General features: G+C 35.6%; 1 protein-coding gene across 2 annotated transcripts in view; it reads right to left on the bottom strand.

The window, feature by feature from the left end:
• Positions 1-1,720: 1,720 nt before the first annotated feature.
• The window catches only part of WDR36 (WD repeat domain 36), a 32,277-nt gene continuing 15,938 nt past the window's right edge, over positions 1,721-18,059 (bottom strand). Inside the window, exons 13-23 of one of the 2 annotated variants that reach the window (XM_038170778.2) lie at positions 17,349-17,463; positions 15,905-16,070; positions 15,524-15,632; positions 14,699-14,778; positions 10,335-10,442; positions 9,118-9,215; positions 7,748-7,890; positions 6,988-7,104; positions 6,663-6,744; positions 4,267-4,454; positions 1,721-2,605 (exon numbers count right to left, since the gene is read on the bottom strand). In XM_038170778.2, coding sequence (XP_038026706.2) covers positions 2,456-2,605; positions 4,267-4,454; positions 6,663-6,744; positions 6,988-7,104; positions 7,748-7,890; positions 9,118-9,215; positions 10,335-10,442; positions 14,699-14,778; positions 15,524-15,632; positions 15,905-16,070; positions 17,349-17,463 — 1,356 coding nt within the window. In that variant the 3' untranslated portion in view covers positions 1,721-2,455. The remainder of the gene's footprint in view (positions 2,606-4,266; positions 4,455-6,662; positions 6,745-6,987; positions 7,105-7,747; positions 7,891-9,117; positions 9,216-10,334; positions 10,443-14,698; positions 14,779-15,523; positions 15,633-15,904; positions 16,071-17,348; positions 17,464-18,059) is intronic. The other variant, XM_038170779.2, reaches the window with a different exon arrangement.

Genomic DNA, 18,059 nt, shown 5'->3' with positions numbered 1-18,059 from the left:
ACACTGCTGAAACAGCAGTGATGAGCAGGGATGTTGAAAAAAAGGAAAAATGAAAAAAGTGTGTGGGGTATCACAAACAGCAAGAGTATTTTCTGTAAGAAATGTCTGAAGTGTTTAAGGTAGACTTAAAACTCATCTGTGTATGACATAAATATTAACACATCTGATGAGATCATCCACACTGCAAATGTTATGTCAACAGTGCTTAGTTTGTTGGTTCTGCTTTCAGAAGAATGGCCTGTTTAGCAAAAAAAAAAAAAAAAAAAAAAAAAGATGTGTTTTCCTGACTCCTTCAGGTAGTCCAACGAAAACAAAACAAACCAACCCACACATTACCTCTCCCTATAAATCTTAAAAGTTTTGAAGACAGATCTCGTACATACAGTTTTAAACATGTGCTGAAACAAATGTATGTCAGTGAAAAAGAACATGTGCAGACGAAGTAAAATGAAATATAATTTCACAACTGCTTTATGGCTGAAGGACAGTGAAGGACTGGAGCACCATTAGTATTTCTCACATTAGTTCTGCCAAGAACAAGGATGAACACACATTAGAAGGTAGCAGGTCAGGAGTATTCAAACAGAACTTAGTTATTTTCCTATAGCATCTAATTAAACTGTAGGTCCCATTACAACAGGATATTGTGGAGTATAACTAGGTTCTAAAAGAGATTAGATGAACTCGCAGAGAACAAACAGGTCTGTCACAGACGATTAAACACAATTGTTAAAATACAGCTGGGTCAGGAAGTATCCAAACAGCTGACCGCTGAAAGCCAGTGTAATGTGCTTGAAAAGCGACCACTTTTATACAGGACCTGCTTGCATCTATTCCTTGTTCCAGCTGGAGACTTGACACTTGACAGAGCTTTGCTCTTATACAGGAGGAAAATTCTTTTTCCACTGTTCCTTCAGCCACTGAGGAAGTTATTTAACTACTGCACATCCTGCCTCCTTTGTATATTCTAATACCTTGGTTCACATCAGTAACTTCAAAAAAATATTCTTTAATATCTCCTAAATCAAATAGTTACAGCGGCACACCTATAAGTTCACAGATTATCATTATTTACTACCTTGAAATTAGAGGGATTTGGGTATGCCTCAGATCCATTCAAGTAAATTGGGAGTAACAGGTTCTTGAGAAGTGCACCATCAGAAACTAATCATTCTATATTTCAAAGAAAGATTTGAAATTTTAGCAGTGTGCTTCATAAAAAACCTCAGGTGTCCATCACTCCCACTGACTCTGTATTTTCAATCCTAACTGGCTAAAACGCCCGTCTATAAAATTCCATATTAAATGTTGAAAAGAGAAATTTGTGGTAACCGTAGTTAAGGAAGCGTCAGAACAATGCAGAACAACTCCACACTACATTTACATGTTTGCAGATAGTTTGTTCCAAGATGCATAACTAAAGACCCAAAATGAGATGGCATAAAAAAAAAAATCACATACACAGAAGAACAAAACTACATGATCATTTCAGTCAGATGGGTTCATGCCAAATGCAATGAGCCCACCTTTCAAGTACTCATAAAAATTGCATGTTATACTATGCCTTTAAGGTGAAGCATGTGAAATAACAGCAAGGGTCTTTATCAGTAGACAGTATTCTTGAACAGCAAAGTTCAAGATATCTCTCATAAGTTCCCAAACTCTTCCCAAATGCTGTCATTTCAAACCTAAATACCAATTCATAAAATTTGACTCAAAATATTTCTCAAAAGTCTAAGCTTTTATTTCTGTAATTTTCAATCCTCTTAATAAAATACTCCTAATTTCATCAGAAATTGAGCATACAAAATTATACTAAGAAACTTGTTATAAAAACCAGTGGTTTTTTTTTTTGAACTTCCATTATTTGCTGTGCAGCTAGAAATCCCTGGTGTCAGAAATAAGTGTCTGAAGCAAAATAGTGAACATATAGTTTGCCAACATCAGAACTTTTACAAACTTTATACAAAAAGCACTCTGATTTTAGAGGGATACAATTTTTTATATTCCTTTGCAAATTTAAACCAACATTAAGAATTTGTTAGCAATTCAGTTGCTTTTTATTTTTGCATCGACAATATGGATTTATTAAGCACAACAGAAGTTTTGGTCTCCTGTACAGAAAATACACTCCCACTTTTGTTTGTATTTCTTCTTTCTCATTTACATTTTTGGTCATGAAAACATAACTAGTTACCTTCCATTATCTACGGTCTTCCAACTGTTTGTTCATTGATAACAGAAACTAATGCAACACGTACATTGAAGCTGCACATACTACATTTTTCCTGAACAAAATATTCAGTTATGCACGTTCTAAAATACTTTGCCATAAACAGATGAATAAAATACAGCATTGAAATTCCCAGTATAATTATTGTAATCCAGTATTTTTGGCAACAAGTTGTACTATTTTTCTGAGGGGATTTTTATGTTGTCAAAACTCTTAAATAATTTACAGTAAAGCACTTTTCATGTATGTTAAGACACACAAACTCTGATTGAACAGAGTTCGCAAATGAATCCAGGTTTCCTCAAGTTGAGTTGACAATCTGGATACTTCTTCCAGTAGGCTTGGCTCTGATGAGACAATCTTAAGATGTAACTGAAAAGAATAATAATAAAAAAAAAAGCAGTTAGTGAAACATATACAGACTATCCACACATTCAGAGTATCAGCTTCTTCATTCAACTCCAATACTGTGCTTTCAGGAAAGTCCTGAGTAAATGAAGGATACTTCTCCTTTTAATTCCCTCCATTTAATCCTGACTCTATTTTGCTAGTCTTTCAGAAGCTATTTTCCACCCATATATGTATTAGGTGGCTAAGGCAGCAAAATATCTTAAATATTTTACTGCTTTACTAGTTGCACTGCTGCTGCTGAATCTATCTTAATCATACACTTCCATAGAGAGTAACTTTCTACTCTTTCCAAAACCTGCATCACAAATTAATTTTCAGGCTAGAAAGATGAAACAGATGCCCATGAGATCAACCAGAATTACTATTTTAATTAGCGGTGGTGCATAATTCAAGAAGAATGCTGTTGGAATATTCTACTGATAGGGGGAAATAGTAGCTTTCTTCATACAATAAATAACAATCTTGGTAAAGCAAAAAGAGAAGCAGTATTTCAATCCTGCAGAAAGCCAGTATATTTTATGTATATATTAATGGATGGAATAGTTATTTTCCCAACTGCAGCATAAATCTAGAAGTCTCACTAAGCTCAGAGCTGTTTTCTGTCCAATCCACAGCAAAAGATATTGGTGAATAAAAAAAAATCTCAGGGTGAATTTATAGTATTCTGCTATAGTTCACATTGGGAGTACATTTGTAAGGCCCACAGCTGTCCCTAATACATTAACTGAATTTCTTTAATACAAAACTGAACAGAAAGATGAATTCTACCATGTATTCGACTATTAATTATATCCTGTCCATGGAACAAGACTAATAGTAAACAGATTAGTAACAAATAGGCAAAAAATTCATTATTACCTCATCCTGAAGTGTTTTACTCTACAGACCTATTGATATGCACTACTCATTCTTGTGGAGAAAGCCCCATGCATTCCATTTAAACCCAAGGGAAAAAAAAAGGCCAAGAATAAACTCCTATTTGTCTGGCATAAAATCAATCCCTGCACTAATTCTGCTGAGATATTCTCAGTTCAATAACACATATGTCTGAACATTCATAACAACTCTCCTACTAAACTGAGAGTAATTGCTTCCCCACAATTCCATAGAGCAGAGTATCACAAAGGTTTAGATCTTCTACAAAACAACTTTATGAGTAACTGCTGTTGCATTTATCACAATAACTTTCTGATTTCCACACATCTACAATTAATTTTATTAGTTCTATGGAGCTTAACAGTTAACAGAAGAAAGGCAGCCCACTGATATGCAAAGCCATCGTGCATCGAATTATTTAAAATATAAACAAATCTTAACTTACCAGTAAACAACCATTAACAAGTTAGCTATGTTACAAATAATAAAACAATCCTCAGTAGCAAATACTAGAATAAAACCTGTCTGGCACAGTCCTCTTCATTATACCTGTTTACTTGACTGTGACCTGATGAACTGTCAAATTATCCAATGCAGTCTCCAGGTCGTTTGTAAACCATCCCACACAGAAACCATTTAAGGTAATTCTTTCAAGCAGACATTTTGCACAGCTTTTTCATTGTTTTAAAGGACAGTGACCACTTTATACAGGACTAAAATCAAATTAAAAAAAAAAACATATTTACCTTTAAATATAGTGCAAGGTATGCTTGAGCAAGTTCGAAGTTGTACTTCTTGTTCAGCATCATCCCAATCATTCTCAAAAAGCTTAGCATCACCTCCACAGAGCCACCACCTTCAGGGGCCAAACTCCTTAGTTCTATCTCAATATTAGATGGTCCCAAGTCTTTCAGCACATTAAGTGGAACTGCATCTGTGTTAAAGCATCGAGCAATACATTATCAGTAATATGTGTATAAAAGAATCTTAAAAATCTGTCAGGAGCACTTCAAAATTCTTGAAATATATATAAGTAACAGCTCAAATTTCTACTGTTTCCTTACTTTTTGCTTTCCACAAAACGCTACCCCGTGTTTAACTTTCTTTCATCACAGGCCTTAGAGAAATACATCTCTAATGAGGAAAATGCTTTTTTTTTTTTGTAAATCACCTTGAGAAATACAAGTATCACCTTTGCATTCTTATCAATTTTCTTTCATTTTTGTGTCTTACGATGAACACAGTATCTGATAAGTCATTTTGTAGTTTTCTTTGTCCAAAAGAAAGTATAAACTTGCATTTTAAGCTGTTACTAAAAACATACCCTAGAAGAGACAAACCAAATATGAAGTTTACTAGGGATCTTTAGTGTTTACTGGTACTGACATAAAGAGAGGTCAAACAATCTGGTGCATCAAAGGGAATTATTGCTCGTCAAGTAAGTTCCTCCTGTTGTTCTAGAAAAGAGGGGGAAATTCCTGGTGGAAATGCATGAAATTTACAAATACGTCTTTCCTCCTCTTCATAAATGCTTTTCCTCGTGATTTTACAATACTGCTGGATCTTTGAGAATTGTCTGTTTTAGAAATGCAGCAAGAAAAATACACGTTTGCAAACATAACTGCTGGTAAGAAAATTTTAAATATTGTCTTATGATTAATATTTCAGCTTCTGAAGTTGCTAAGAAGCAGCTTCTTATGCTCCCATATCATTGTAACTAATGGTATCAGGCATTGGCTAGTATTTCTTTGGTGGTTTAAATTTGATTCCACTCATGAATATTTGATTTCTCTGAAAATCATTCACTAAAGTGCAGTTGTGACATTAACAGTACTAAAAAGATGCATTAACTAATTTTTGTGCTGTGACAGATAAAAAAAAACAAGCAAGGATCACGGTATGAAATCGGTACACATTCAACATGGAAAAGGTGCCCATCTTAATTTATGTTTTACAGCCTTGCTCTGAGGTGCAAATCCCTGTCGCCATCCCAGTGGTAGGCTAGGATGGCTTCTAGTACACTACTATGTACTTGCATGGCCTACTTGCCTTTGGAAGAGGCACCTGCAAACTAGCAAATACAGAGCCATGCTACACATCAGCACAGATATTGCAGTGCACAAACCTTAGAGCAGACCTATTGCCTGAGGGCAGCCGAGGGGACCACTATGTGCTTGCTACCTGTTGCAGCCAGCTAGCAGGGGCTTGATTAGATTTTTGTATTTTCACCTTGTGTTTCACTCTTCCCTGGGCAGCTCTGAAACAGCTTAATAGAACACTGTTAATTGACATACTAAAAACACAGCATAAAAAACACACCTTGCTTGTGACAGATGGCCTTAATAAAGTATGCACACAACACATTTCAAGTGCATCTGAGTAAGCTGTTCATCTCAAAAGAGTTTAAGAAGGGGTAGGAAAAATTCCCAGCAGAACTGCTTCATAAAAAAGCTTTCAGTAGCTGTCCCTTTAAGTTTCCAGGTCAGCTATATTGCCAACTGTTTCCAAAAATCCATATTCCAATAATTTTGTAGCAGCACAGTTTAAGAGAAAAATATAGCAGGTACAGTCAACCCCACCAGCACCTTAAGTGACTGAATTTCAAGAAGAAGTGAATGTCAAAAAAAAAACCAAACAGATTATTTAAGTTAGCTACTTCTTCCTAAGCTTTTAATTATAAAGCAACTACTATTACTAAAAGTAAGTTTGGTGAATGTTTGGTGAAGTAGCCTTTGAAAATAGAACTCATTAGGCAAATGATATTTTTCATGTTTCAGTGAACCACCAGATTATTACTTATCACATCATTCCCTTCCTTTCTTACATTACAAGCAATATAGAGCATATTTTTTTCTGCATGAGAGCATTACAATCTGCTGAAATATCTTAATAACCTTATCTGCTTTCTATATACAGCTTTTAGCCAGAACTTGGATCCATGCTGCAAGCAAGCTAGAGTAACAATGTTTCTCTGATAAAGATCACCTATTTATGTACTACTCAGCTTCATACATAGCAGACCTTCTTTTTGCCTTTGCTACTGTATTATGTGTATCTTACGCCCCACATTAGAAATCAAACTTTTCAAAATATTACTAGCTTCTAGTAATAATGGAATTTTCATTGAAATTTCTCAACTTACATTTGTTAGTGCTCAGAGCTTCTTCAAGATGTATGTAGAAATCAGATTTCTGTGCCAGCACTCCAATGTTTACCACCTTTGACTAGACCATGAAAAAGTATGTGAGCATACTTGAATATGCAAACATATTTTTACATCTTAATCAGATTATTTTCTTGACAGGATGAAAGGCTCCAAAAAAGAAAGCAGTAAGTAGAAAGTAGATGCATTAAAAACTGTACTGTTAATCCTTTAGCAAGATTTATTAGGACAAAAAAATCTTATTTTAAGAGTTTGTTGCAAAAATATACTAGATAAACACTATTATATTGAGTCTTGTTTTTACCTGTGCATCATTTTCTTGCTCTGGAGCAGCATATCGGGGTATAAGACCAGGAACTGTTGGGATGAAGAAAGGGGCTGATGTGGGAACTTTTGGTGGCTCTCTTGGTTTGTTTTTTTTCTGTTAATTAGATATTTGAATAAAGTCACAATCACAACAAGAACAAGTGAGAATTTTCTTTTAAAGAGATGAATTTTTTAGAATTTCACAAATACTACTAGGATTAACTGAAAAGTAAACATACAGAAAAACATGTTTTGCTACTGAATACGAAGCTATTATTTAGGACATCAAATCCCAGAAATTGTGAAAAGTAGTCTTTTGCAGTCTTCTACATCAAAATCCTGAACAGTATCAGAAAAGCAGGATCAAGTGTCGTGAATAGATAAATGCAGCTTATAGGTCAAAGTCAGGTAGCAGGCATCTGCCTGTATGCTAGTATTTTTTGCAAATTCTCTCTTTTTTTTTTTTTGTTTAATAGCAATGGCTGTCTGTTGTTTGAAGACAAAATTTAGATTTAGGAGCATGCATAAATTGCATTGACATATCTGGTACAGACAGCTATTTTGCATATTGTGAAAAAAATAATGGCAAGAGTTAATAAACAGTTCTTCCTTCTTAGGAATTTCTTGAATACCCAAGAGAATAGTTAGGACAACTGTTTTGCACTACAGAAGAAACATTTTTTTTTTTTTTTAAACCTGCTTCTTAAGTAACACCATCTAAATACTACAATAAACAATGGTGTGCCTATTATTATTACCTTGATAATATCAAGATTGAGGAGGTTTTTCCACCTTGATTCAGGTAATGAGGAAAGGGTCACCAGCTGTTCTCCCAGTTGCTCAGGTGAGTCATATTCTATCATTTCATCACATGTTTCTTCACCTTCTGCCACATCTGCATCTTTCAAAAACAGATATCTTTTATGAACATGCATACTAAACTTAAGAAAAATGAAAATAAACCCACAATTGTTTCTTTTGCTTTTTGTTTTAAACATGCATCAGGAGCTAGATACATGGGTGCTAGTGTAACAAATACCTGACAAACCACAGAAACAAAACTTTGTCAACACTGTGAAATACTAAATTTAGAACAATTATGGCTAAAATGTAGAACTCGAAATACTAAATTTTAAAGACTGACAAGAAAACACCTTCACTTTCTGCTTTCTTTTTGCACAGTACTACTTGGCTGAAAACATCAATGTGATAGAAAAGCCTAAAGGCATAAAGAAAAATGAAACATTAAAAGCTTTGAGCATCCAGACAAAAACCTTACACTGGCTGAAGACAGACAGTGAATTCAAGCATTCAGCCAGAATCAGTTTACAAATTAAAACATTAGAAATTTTGGGGCAAAATCCCATTTTTCTAATTCAAGCATCTGAAATAAGCACGTGCTTAATGAAGCACTTTACACAGAGCGGGGTTCCTTGCTCTTTTGTGCAGTCAACAGCTAAGTGTGTCTCTCCTCCTGATGGAGGTCTCCTGTTAGAGATCGAAATGTATTCAACCTCAGGAGAACTGCAAAATTTAGCAGACAAGATCTCCATCTAGAGGCCTTCAAAAACACAACTATTTCTACTAAATACGTCAAAAGTCCAGTTTAAGCCTTTTCTTTTTTTACACTAGAAAACTAACACAGACACGTGGCATGTGAGCTGAACCCAGTCCTGTTGCCAACACGATAACATACAGAATTAAGTACCATGGCATAAATGCAGACAAAAACATTGGAGGAAATGAGAACAAACAACAGCCTCCTTCCTGCTGCCAAGTAGTAGTATTTATTTCAAAACGCTCTCACAGATGCCACAACTGAAGGTACTTAACAGCAGTCTGGGCTTAAAGAAAGCAAGCAAATAGCACAAGCTTTCTTATTACCCACAAAATCTACTCAATTAAGTGGAGATAATCACAATGTAATTATGTACGTCTGAATGTAGAAACATTAATAGATTGTTATTAAGTAATATTAACACAAAAAGAGGATGCCAAAGAATGCAAAAAAAGATAGAAACAATAGGAAAAGTTCAGAAATAGAATGTTAAGACACACTAAGTTTTCACTGAGGAAACACAAGTGTCTTCTATTTGAAATTCATCAAACCAAATATATTCAAGATTACCTTCCAGAGGGCAAGTGCCAGGGAGTATTACCATAGAAGGTTCATAGTCTGCTGGAAGGGGCCGTAAAGAAACAAGTGAATACAGAGAACGGTTTGACCTGGAAAATAAGACAGCCACTTTTAAAGCAAGTTTCATGTGAATGGGAACAAACATTTTAGACAGAATTCTACCTCAGTCTAATACTACTGCACTTTGACTATTCACTAGATTCTGTTCAAGATGATGAAAACTTATTTATTAGATAAACACAGAATGATATATGATGATACACATCATCAAAATGTCTGAAATTATGGCAATATGAAATGAAATTACTTCAGTCACTGACAATTTCTGTATTATTTGCAATGGCAAAATTACCTAAAAAACTTGCTTGTAATTAGTATGTGCAATGTATTATGCAAATATAAACAAACATCCTGCTTTCACATAATTTCAGAGTAGTACATTTAGCAAATGTTTTTGGAAGTTGGAACCTGCACACAAGCAATGCTGGTAATGACTTTCTATCAATACAAACTAGGAGTAAACAAGAATACATTTGCCATTATTCACAATAAAGCACTTTTACTTAAACAAAGAAAGGTCTAACAAGTGAATACCTATCAGGTAAAACTACAGCCAAAGAAGAAAAACCCATCTGCCAAAGAAAGACAAAGGAAAAAAAACCAACCACAACAAACATATTAAACAGACTGTTACATTAGTCCTAGATCTAACCAACAATTTGCTTTAAATCTCTATAAAATTGAACAAAAATGCATTTTTACACCTGTGCTGATCTATCAATAATAAAAAAATAGTCATAATTTCCAAATTGTACCAAGAAGTCTCAGACAGTGTTGTATACTAGGAGAAGAAAACTAGTCCTTCAGAGGGTGACATGGTATGACACTGACATTTAAAAAGGGCAGAAAAAAATAGAGAAGAACGAAGGAGAAACTTTAGGAATGGCATACCAGGAATTCTTTAGAGTAAGAAACAGAAAAAAAAAACACACAAGGACTACTTAATTATCAGCGTATCTTTTTACAATGAGAAATTTAAAGATCTACAGATCACAACAGCAGAGAATATCTCACTCTTTTAGAAACAAATATGATGAAACTCTTGAGATGATACTTTGCAGAACATTCATATATTTGCCATGAAGATGATTATAAGAAGTCCTCCCCACTCAAAGTTCTATGCAGAAAAAGTTATGCTACATACTCACCACAAATAAATTCCAAGATCATCCACATGTGCTGTAGCTAGAAAATCTCCTGTTGGAGACATAGTCAGGCTCACTGCTGCGGAGTCCAGCAGAAAGCAATCTATGAGGCTAAAGAGAAAAGATAAAGAAAAACCTGAACAAACTAAACTTTTTTTTTTAAATACATATCTGAATTACAGCACAAACAGGATTGAATGGAAGCAGAACATTGGAAACACATATACAAACCAGCATATTAGAGCACTGAAATACAACATATATAAACTTAGCAAATGAATGGCACTGGGCAACAAACCACGGTACCTCTATAAAATTTTCTGACACCAGCTACAGCTAGAATATTTATTCTACCTCCTTAGGCACCCATATTTTGTGGATAATATGCTGAACCATCTGTACACATACAATTCCTTAGGTCTAATGCTAGCGTTTTCAGCAGCAATAAGTTTCATACTTCCAGTCAGCCCCATGCTGGTCTGAACTCATCTTTTAGTTCTCTGCCATTAGTTGTCAATTCTCTCTCTTCAGAACTTCATAAGAATACCTGGTTAAAACTAGGGTCTAATGTCCCTAAAGTAAAGAATGAACCTGCAAAATTTGTAGATCTTTAAATTTCTCCCTGCAAAATTTGATCATTTCCAATATTTTCTCTTGACACTATAAGAACTTTAACAAGATATATTTATTGTTCCTTGATCATTCCTTTTACTAATACAGAAAACTTAAAAAAGACAACAAAAAGAAAGTTACAATATTAAAGGATGTGTGACAGTTTTAACAAGCCACTTTTAAGTGGCTGATGATGCATACCCTAGTAGACTTCCTTTTAAGCTCACTTTCATAGCATGGCCTGTCACTTTGAGGTACAAATTTCAGTTACTTGAAATTTTAAGTAACTGAATGTGACAAGTAGTTCATTGACAGAAGCAATAAAAACTGAATAGAAAGCATGAATAAAGGGATTGCTCTTTACAGACATTAAACAAAAGTAAAGCAAGAAGCAGCTAGTTCCACAAACCTGTTCAGTTCACAGAAATATATTAATGTAACAGAGGGGTTTAAAATGTAAAATCTTGCGAGCATGTATTTTCTTAGGTACTCAGCACTTTTACAAAGGTTTGATAAATCAAGTTTAGAAATCCACTTTTGTACTTTCAATGGAACTTTTAATTTCATTTACATGCTGGTAGACAAACATTACAAGTTAAAAGTTAATCAGGCAGGAGCCACATCATTCACTACTTACAACAAAATATACAAACATTGAACCAGTAAGTGCTAGAACGTGTATCAGTGAGCGTACAGTGGCTGGAAGATTTACCGTAAATGCTGCTTTTAGTTGTAAATCCATACTTTTACCACTATCTGTATCAGTATCTGAAAATTATTGTTCAATAAAGTAGCCATAATGAAAAACAGAAGTAACAATAAATTTAATCAAGTCTTCCCTACGTATGAAATTTAAGCCATGATTAAAATTACAGAGTTCAGAAAAAAAAATCTGTCCGTCTTGGAAGGGCAATGTGAGACATGCCCATGATTTTCACAGAAAATATGTCTATGCAAGGTGTACTGCAGGAAAAAAACTTTGAGTAACACCAAGGTTCCTGCTTGTAAGAACCTCTACATAGATTGATAATTTCTCCCCAATTCTTATAAAGCCCTACATAAGCAAGCACAAACAGTTAAGCTGCATTCCCAAGTAAAAACAGATGCTCAATAAGTAAATGGTATGACATATATTAAAGTCAGTAGGTATTTTTGTAACTTAAGACTCAGTCATGTTAATCATGTTTCTGTATTAGTCATGTTAATTATTTTCCGTCTTTTCAATATCAAAGCTCAGTCTTTAGAATGCACAGTTTATAATTCCATTCTTCTGCTAAGCAGCAAACGTTTTATAGTAGAAGTAAATCAAGCACCTGACTTTCTATGAAGAGCTGTTCCTTTCCAATATATTCCTCAGCCTGCAGTTATAGGAAAACCTTTTCTTAAAATAAAAAATTAAGAAAATTTACAAATTTTCTCAAATAAAAAACTAGTCTAATCATTTTCAAAGACAGTGCGTGTCATGTATTTCGTGTATGTCTGGATTTCAGCTTGATCAGAACTTCTTGTAGTTCTGAAGCAAAGCTTATCATATGTTAAAGTGAATGTGAGTGAGAATGGGCTCTATTCAGAAAACAAAATGGATTAATCCTTCAGCATATCAGAAAGCATTCACTTTAGGCAAACTCTTTCCATTTACATTAAGGAGCTACTTCCAGAAAAATTCACACTTATTCATACTTATATGAAAACTCCACATTTCATCATATCTTCAAGACACTGCTAATGTGTATTCCCAAAAAAAGGGCACAACACCCAGTCCAGTTGGGTGACTTCCATTACTTGGACATTCGTTTGGAAAATAACATAGCGGTGAACAAGTTGTCTGGTTCCTGGAATGTCCTGAGGACTACTTCCTGCCACTAATGCTGGACGTGACTAGGAACAGTACACCACTCTATTTACTGCTCACAAACCAAGATGACTTGTCATTCAAGAACAGCATCCTGGAGGCAGAAGAACCATCCATCCCTGGCAATGGGATAAGAAGAAGGCAGAACAAGAGACTGTCCTGGTTTAATGACCAGCTTTTGGGTATGCTTAAAAGGGAGGGAAAGAAGCATACCAGCTATGGAAAGACAGCCAAATACTCATCGAGGACAAGAGCCTTGCTAGGATATGCAGAGATGCAGTCAGAAAGGTTAAGGTTCCACAAGAAATGAAACTGGCAGGGTTTTAAGAAAAGTGCCTGACATAGTTGCAACACCCATCCATGATCTTTGAAAAGTGGAAATCAGAGGATGTTCTTGATGATTGGAAGAAGGCAAATGCCACACATTCACATGAAGGTCCTGAAAGAGGACCCAGGAAAGTATGGGCCCTCTTACCTGTCTTACTGCAGCCCCTGGGAAAGTAAAGGAACGAGTCCTCCTAGGAACTGCTGCAAGCCAATTGAAGCAGATGACTGGGAATAGACAACACAGATCTAGATTTACCAAAGGCAAATCATGACTAACCTGGCCACTTTCTACAAGAGCAGTGGATATTAATTACCTGGACGCCAACAAAGCACTCCACAATGTTTACGACAGCCTTCTAGCCAAAAAGGGAAGATACAGAGTAGCTGGGTGGTCTGTGAGACAGGTAGGAAATTGGCCAACAAGCTACAATCACAATGTGGTGATCAATTGTTGTAGCCTGGGCAGGCAGCCTGTCACGAGCCAGGTCCCCTGGTGATTGATTCTAGCCTCTGTGCTGTTTAGAAGATAAATGATCTGGACAACAGGATTTAAAGTACCTCCACCAACCATGCTAATGATAGTAAACCAGGTGGGTGAGGTGGATCTCTCAAAATGAAGAGCCACCTTACAAAGGGACCTGGACAGACTGCCACAGTAGTCAAGCAAGAACTGTCTGAGGTTTAATGAATAGAAGTGCAAGGTCTTGCATGTGGAAAGACATAACCAAAGATCCCGAAACAGGTTAGGATCTACGTGGCTGAAGAGCAGGATTGCTGAAAGGGACCTGGGAGTCCTGGCAGACATCAAGCTGAGCACGAGTCAGCAGTGTGCTGCTATGGAAACAAAGGCCAATTGGATCAGATCAGGCTGCATCTGCAGTGGCATCATTAGTAGAGATAGAGAGGGGATCATACTCTACTCAGTCCTTCTTAGGCCACCCCGGAGCACTGTGCCAAGTTCTGATTCCAACAGTTCAAAAAAGACACAGACAGATGCAGAAGGTCCAAAGGAGGGCTATGGAGATGACCAAAGGATTGGAGCACTTGACCTTTGAGTAAAGGGAAAGAACAAGGTCTTTATACCCTGGAGAAAGGAAGGCTCTCGGGGACCTCACTCCAGTACTTAGAGAGGCTAGGAAGAAGATGAAGTCTCTCCCTTTGTACAAAGCCAAATGAAGAAGACCAGGGGCAAAAGGTACAAGTAGCACCGGGAGATGTTTTATCTTGATGGATGACATTTTTAACAGTGAGAACAGTTACTGTAACGACTTCCCCAGGAGGTCATTGTTGTAGATTTTCAAGATGAAACCGGTCAGGGTGCTAAATTATCCCGTCTAGGCTACCTTTTCCATGAAAGGTAGGATCTTAAAAGGCCATTTCCAAGCTGAGCTGTTCTACAATTCTATGACTGCTAGCATCGTACACAATTAATATACTGGATACTGTGCTCTTTCCCCATGTATAACTTTGAGTATCATATAGTAGAGTTCGGTGACATAATCAAGCAAGAATGACTTTTTACCATTTAAGAGACAGACTATAAGAAGTTTTGCTATAGCTTTTTCAATTGACTCACCATCCAGATGGAAGGTCCCAAGTCTTAATGGTACAGTCCATTGATGAAGTTATTAGCCAGCGACCATCAGGACTGAAAGTCTAAAATAAAATACTAAGTTTAAGTATGGCAACTGACAAGTCAGGAAGTTCTCTTTTACACAGTTGAAAATTAGATTGCTCCCTAAGATCATGATGAAATAGCCTGGCCATAGTAACAAAACTGACAACACCTTATTAAAGAGGGAAAAGAAGAAAAACAGAAGCTATTTCAGAACAAGTCTAAATATACTGACAGAGGTTACATATGACTTCAAGTGAAAGCATTCTGGTCCTCATTTTTACATTAACAGCAGAAAACATTTAACATAAAACTGAAGAAATCAAATACTTCCTAGCACTAAAAACTAAATCAGAAGCTAAAAATGAATTATTTTCATGAACAATGCAAAGCACAATTACACAAGATGTAAATAAGTAAATATCAGTGTGTGGTATAATCTCAGATCTGTTCATGCTATGTATTTACCTGGTGTATTTTTTGTACATGTGCAGTTTAGGACTGTAGCACAATGTTATGCTCAACTTGACTTCTGTTATTTCTAATGCTTTATTTTGTTAAACTCAAAAGTAGCTTCTTGGATGACTATAGTAAAACCCCAAACTACATTAAAAATATACTGCCGTTTGAACACGATATTTTAAATTGAAAACGAATGTGGTCAAACTATTTCATTGTTCATCACTGAATAAAATAATCAGTGACTGCATATATGTAGAGAATTCCATCCTCTTTAATTTAGCACATGCATACATCACCTATTACAGTGAGTGAGTTAACAATTACCATGTCATTAATCCGTCCATGGTGTCCTGAGAACTTCCTGACAATCTTCCTGGTTTCTATATCGAAAACACTAATACTGAAGTCATCAAAGGCAATTCCCAGAATACCACTGCCAAAAATAAATAGCATATATGACCATGAATACTCAGAGATTAAAAAAAGGAAAACATCAATAACCTTGCTCCAAAAATATCATTACCCTAAAATAATCTCAGGGAAATCAGTTTACACACTCCTTCAGACTAGCACTACATCTCGTACAACTAGCAGTCTGTTGCACTTCAAGCATCAAAAACATAAATTTCATTACAAAATTTGTGATCCTACACTTTTATATGCGCAGCAAAACAATATGCGTATGAAATACCTTTAGTTTCTTACCTGTCTCTGTGAAGCAGAATTCCACTTGGAGAAGATGAAAGATCAGTGGAGTGAACTAGATCTTTAGTTTTGAACTTCCAAAATTTAATTAACCCTTCACTACCAGCTGTGATTGTCAGCTGGTTTAATCCATCTACTGCTAACCCCCTTATGGAACCCTCATGTGCTGCAAATCAAAGGGAAAAAGAAAGTTTTATTTCAGACTTGAAACACAGTTTAGAAATCAGCATACTGCTTAGTACTGTTCTGTTTGTCTCTGCTTAACTACATAAAATAAGCCATAAGCATGCGACAAACAATTCCAAAGTGACCTGACAAGACCAGTTGAATTGTAAAGTCTTTGTTTATTTTATCAGTACAGAAACCAAATACACAAAACTAACTTGTATTCAAGTAAGCATCTAGGAATACATAACAAATTCAAATAACACAGAAGTTGTGCATAGTTGAAGCTGAAGATTAGGTTTTCAGTTTGGGAGACTTTTTTGAACATTAAACTTAAGGGACTTTTTTTTTGTATCATTTAAGGATTTGTATCATTGAAGGATTTTTTCCAAGGAACTTGACCACTTCACACAGAATTTACAGCTTCAGATCTGGCCAAAAGTCTGTTCCACCATGCCCCCCAGACAACTTTACACTGAATAATAAAGAGGAGCTTATCTGTTTTTGGATAAATTTTATTTCTTATTCTATGCCTCTGGTTACTGGCCAGTAACCAAGCTTATAGAACTGATCTCACTACAGGAATAATGATATTGTAAGAAACTGCTTCAGATTTCCCAAGTTAGATGGCTTTTAGCATCCTGTCAAGGTTTGAAAATTCATCAGGACTCTTTATTTCTACAACTAAAACCATCAGACTATAAGGGCCCTACTATAAATTGCAGATTTACAAAGCAGCAGCAAATACACATGACATGCAATATATATGTGCACAACCACTGGAAGGAGATGAACACCATTATTCACATAAAGTCTGAAGTTTGCAGCTGGGTAATTAGATAAAAGTATTTGCAAAGATCTGGAATTTCTTACAAATTTCCATTTCCTGTGTATACAAAGTATTCTTTCATTTTTAAGCAGGGCACACGAAACATGTGAAACTACCTCTGAGGAAGAACAGTATAACAAGAAGCCAAGTACCAAATGAGACCTGAGGGTCTCATTTTAGTGCTAAACATATTGGTAACTGCCAAAGTTCTGCTGATTAAAATGAAACAGATGCTAATGTCACAGCTATTAAAAGTAGGTGGGATGTCCTTCAGTGTAGGTCTCAAATTACTGCTGATAACAGTACAAGCTAGGACAGTACACAGTAGTTACGGAAATGGAAAGGACTCATTCCCAAATTCAAATTGGAAAGTATGTTAGATTCCTCAGATGACAGAATACTAAATTGTTGCTGTTCTGCTGTTCAAATCAATACTTTAGAAATTCCTACCTCTTTCTTTGCCATAGCACCCTCTGTGAAGACCGGATTGCATGTTATATACATCTACCCGTCCTGTTGACATCCCAATTACAGCGAAGTTCCCACAGCTGGTAATGTCAACAGCCTTTTGAGGGGAAAAAAAACAATTATGAAAACAATTCTTAAAATGTATCTCTCATTAGAAAAATTGTTAGAAGATAAATAATGTATAATAGGAATGCAAAATACTGTCTGTTTTTATTAAACTTCAACGAAAGCTCCATGGAATGAACCTCTAAAAAAGATAACACCTCTAAAAAGTATAGAAGAAATATTAAAATAAGCAAATCTGCAAGTAAATAAGACAGTGAATGCTTATTAAGGATAATGAAATACTGCCTTGGTGACATTTTCATTCAGAAATATACCTAGCAACATCAAAGTCGTAATCTAAACGAGTAATTTAAATAATCAAGGCATCCATGATTTCAGTACCTAACATATGGACCAAGCATACCTACTGCCACTCTGCTTGAATACCAGTACTGCTGATGGCACCCCAGAACAGGCTAAATTCACACAGAGCTTAAGTAGTGAGAGAAAATGGTCTAACATCTTTAGAAAGACAAAGAATCCGTTAGGAGAAAGCAGGTATTTACAGTTGAACTCATCTACCACTTTAACTGCTAAGCATAATGTTATAAATACAAAATTTACCCTGAGATAAATTAGTACTATGAA

Source organism: Anas platyrhynchos, chromosome Z (assembly GCF_047663525.1).
Source record: "Anas platyrhynchos isolate ZD024472 breed Pekin duck chromosome Z, IASCAAS_PekinDuck_T2T, whole genome shotgun sequence".
NCBI classification, from domain to species: Eukaryota; Metazoa; Chordata; class Aves; order Anseriformes; family Anatidae; genus Anas; species Anas platyrhynchos.
Note: the sequence above shows the minus strand (reverse complement) of the source record. Positions and strands in the feature narration are given on the sequence as shown.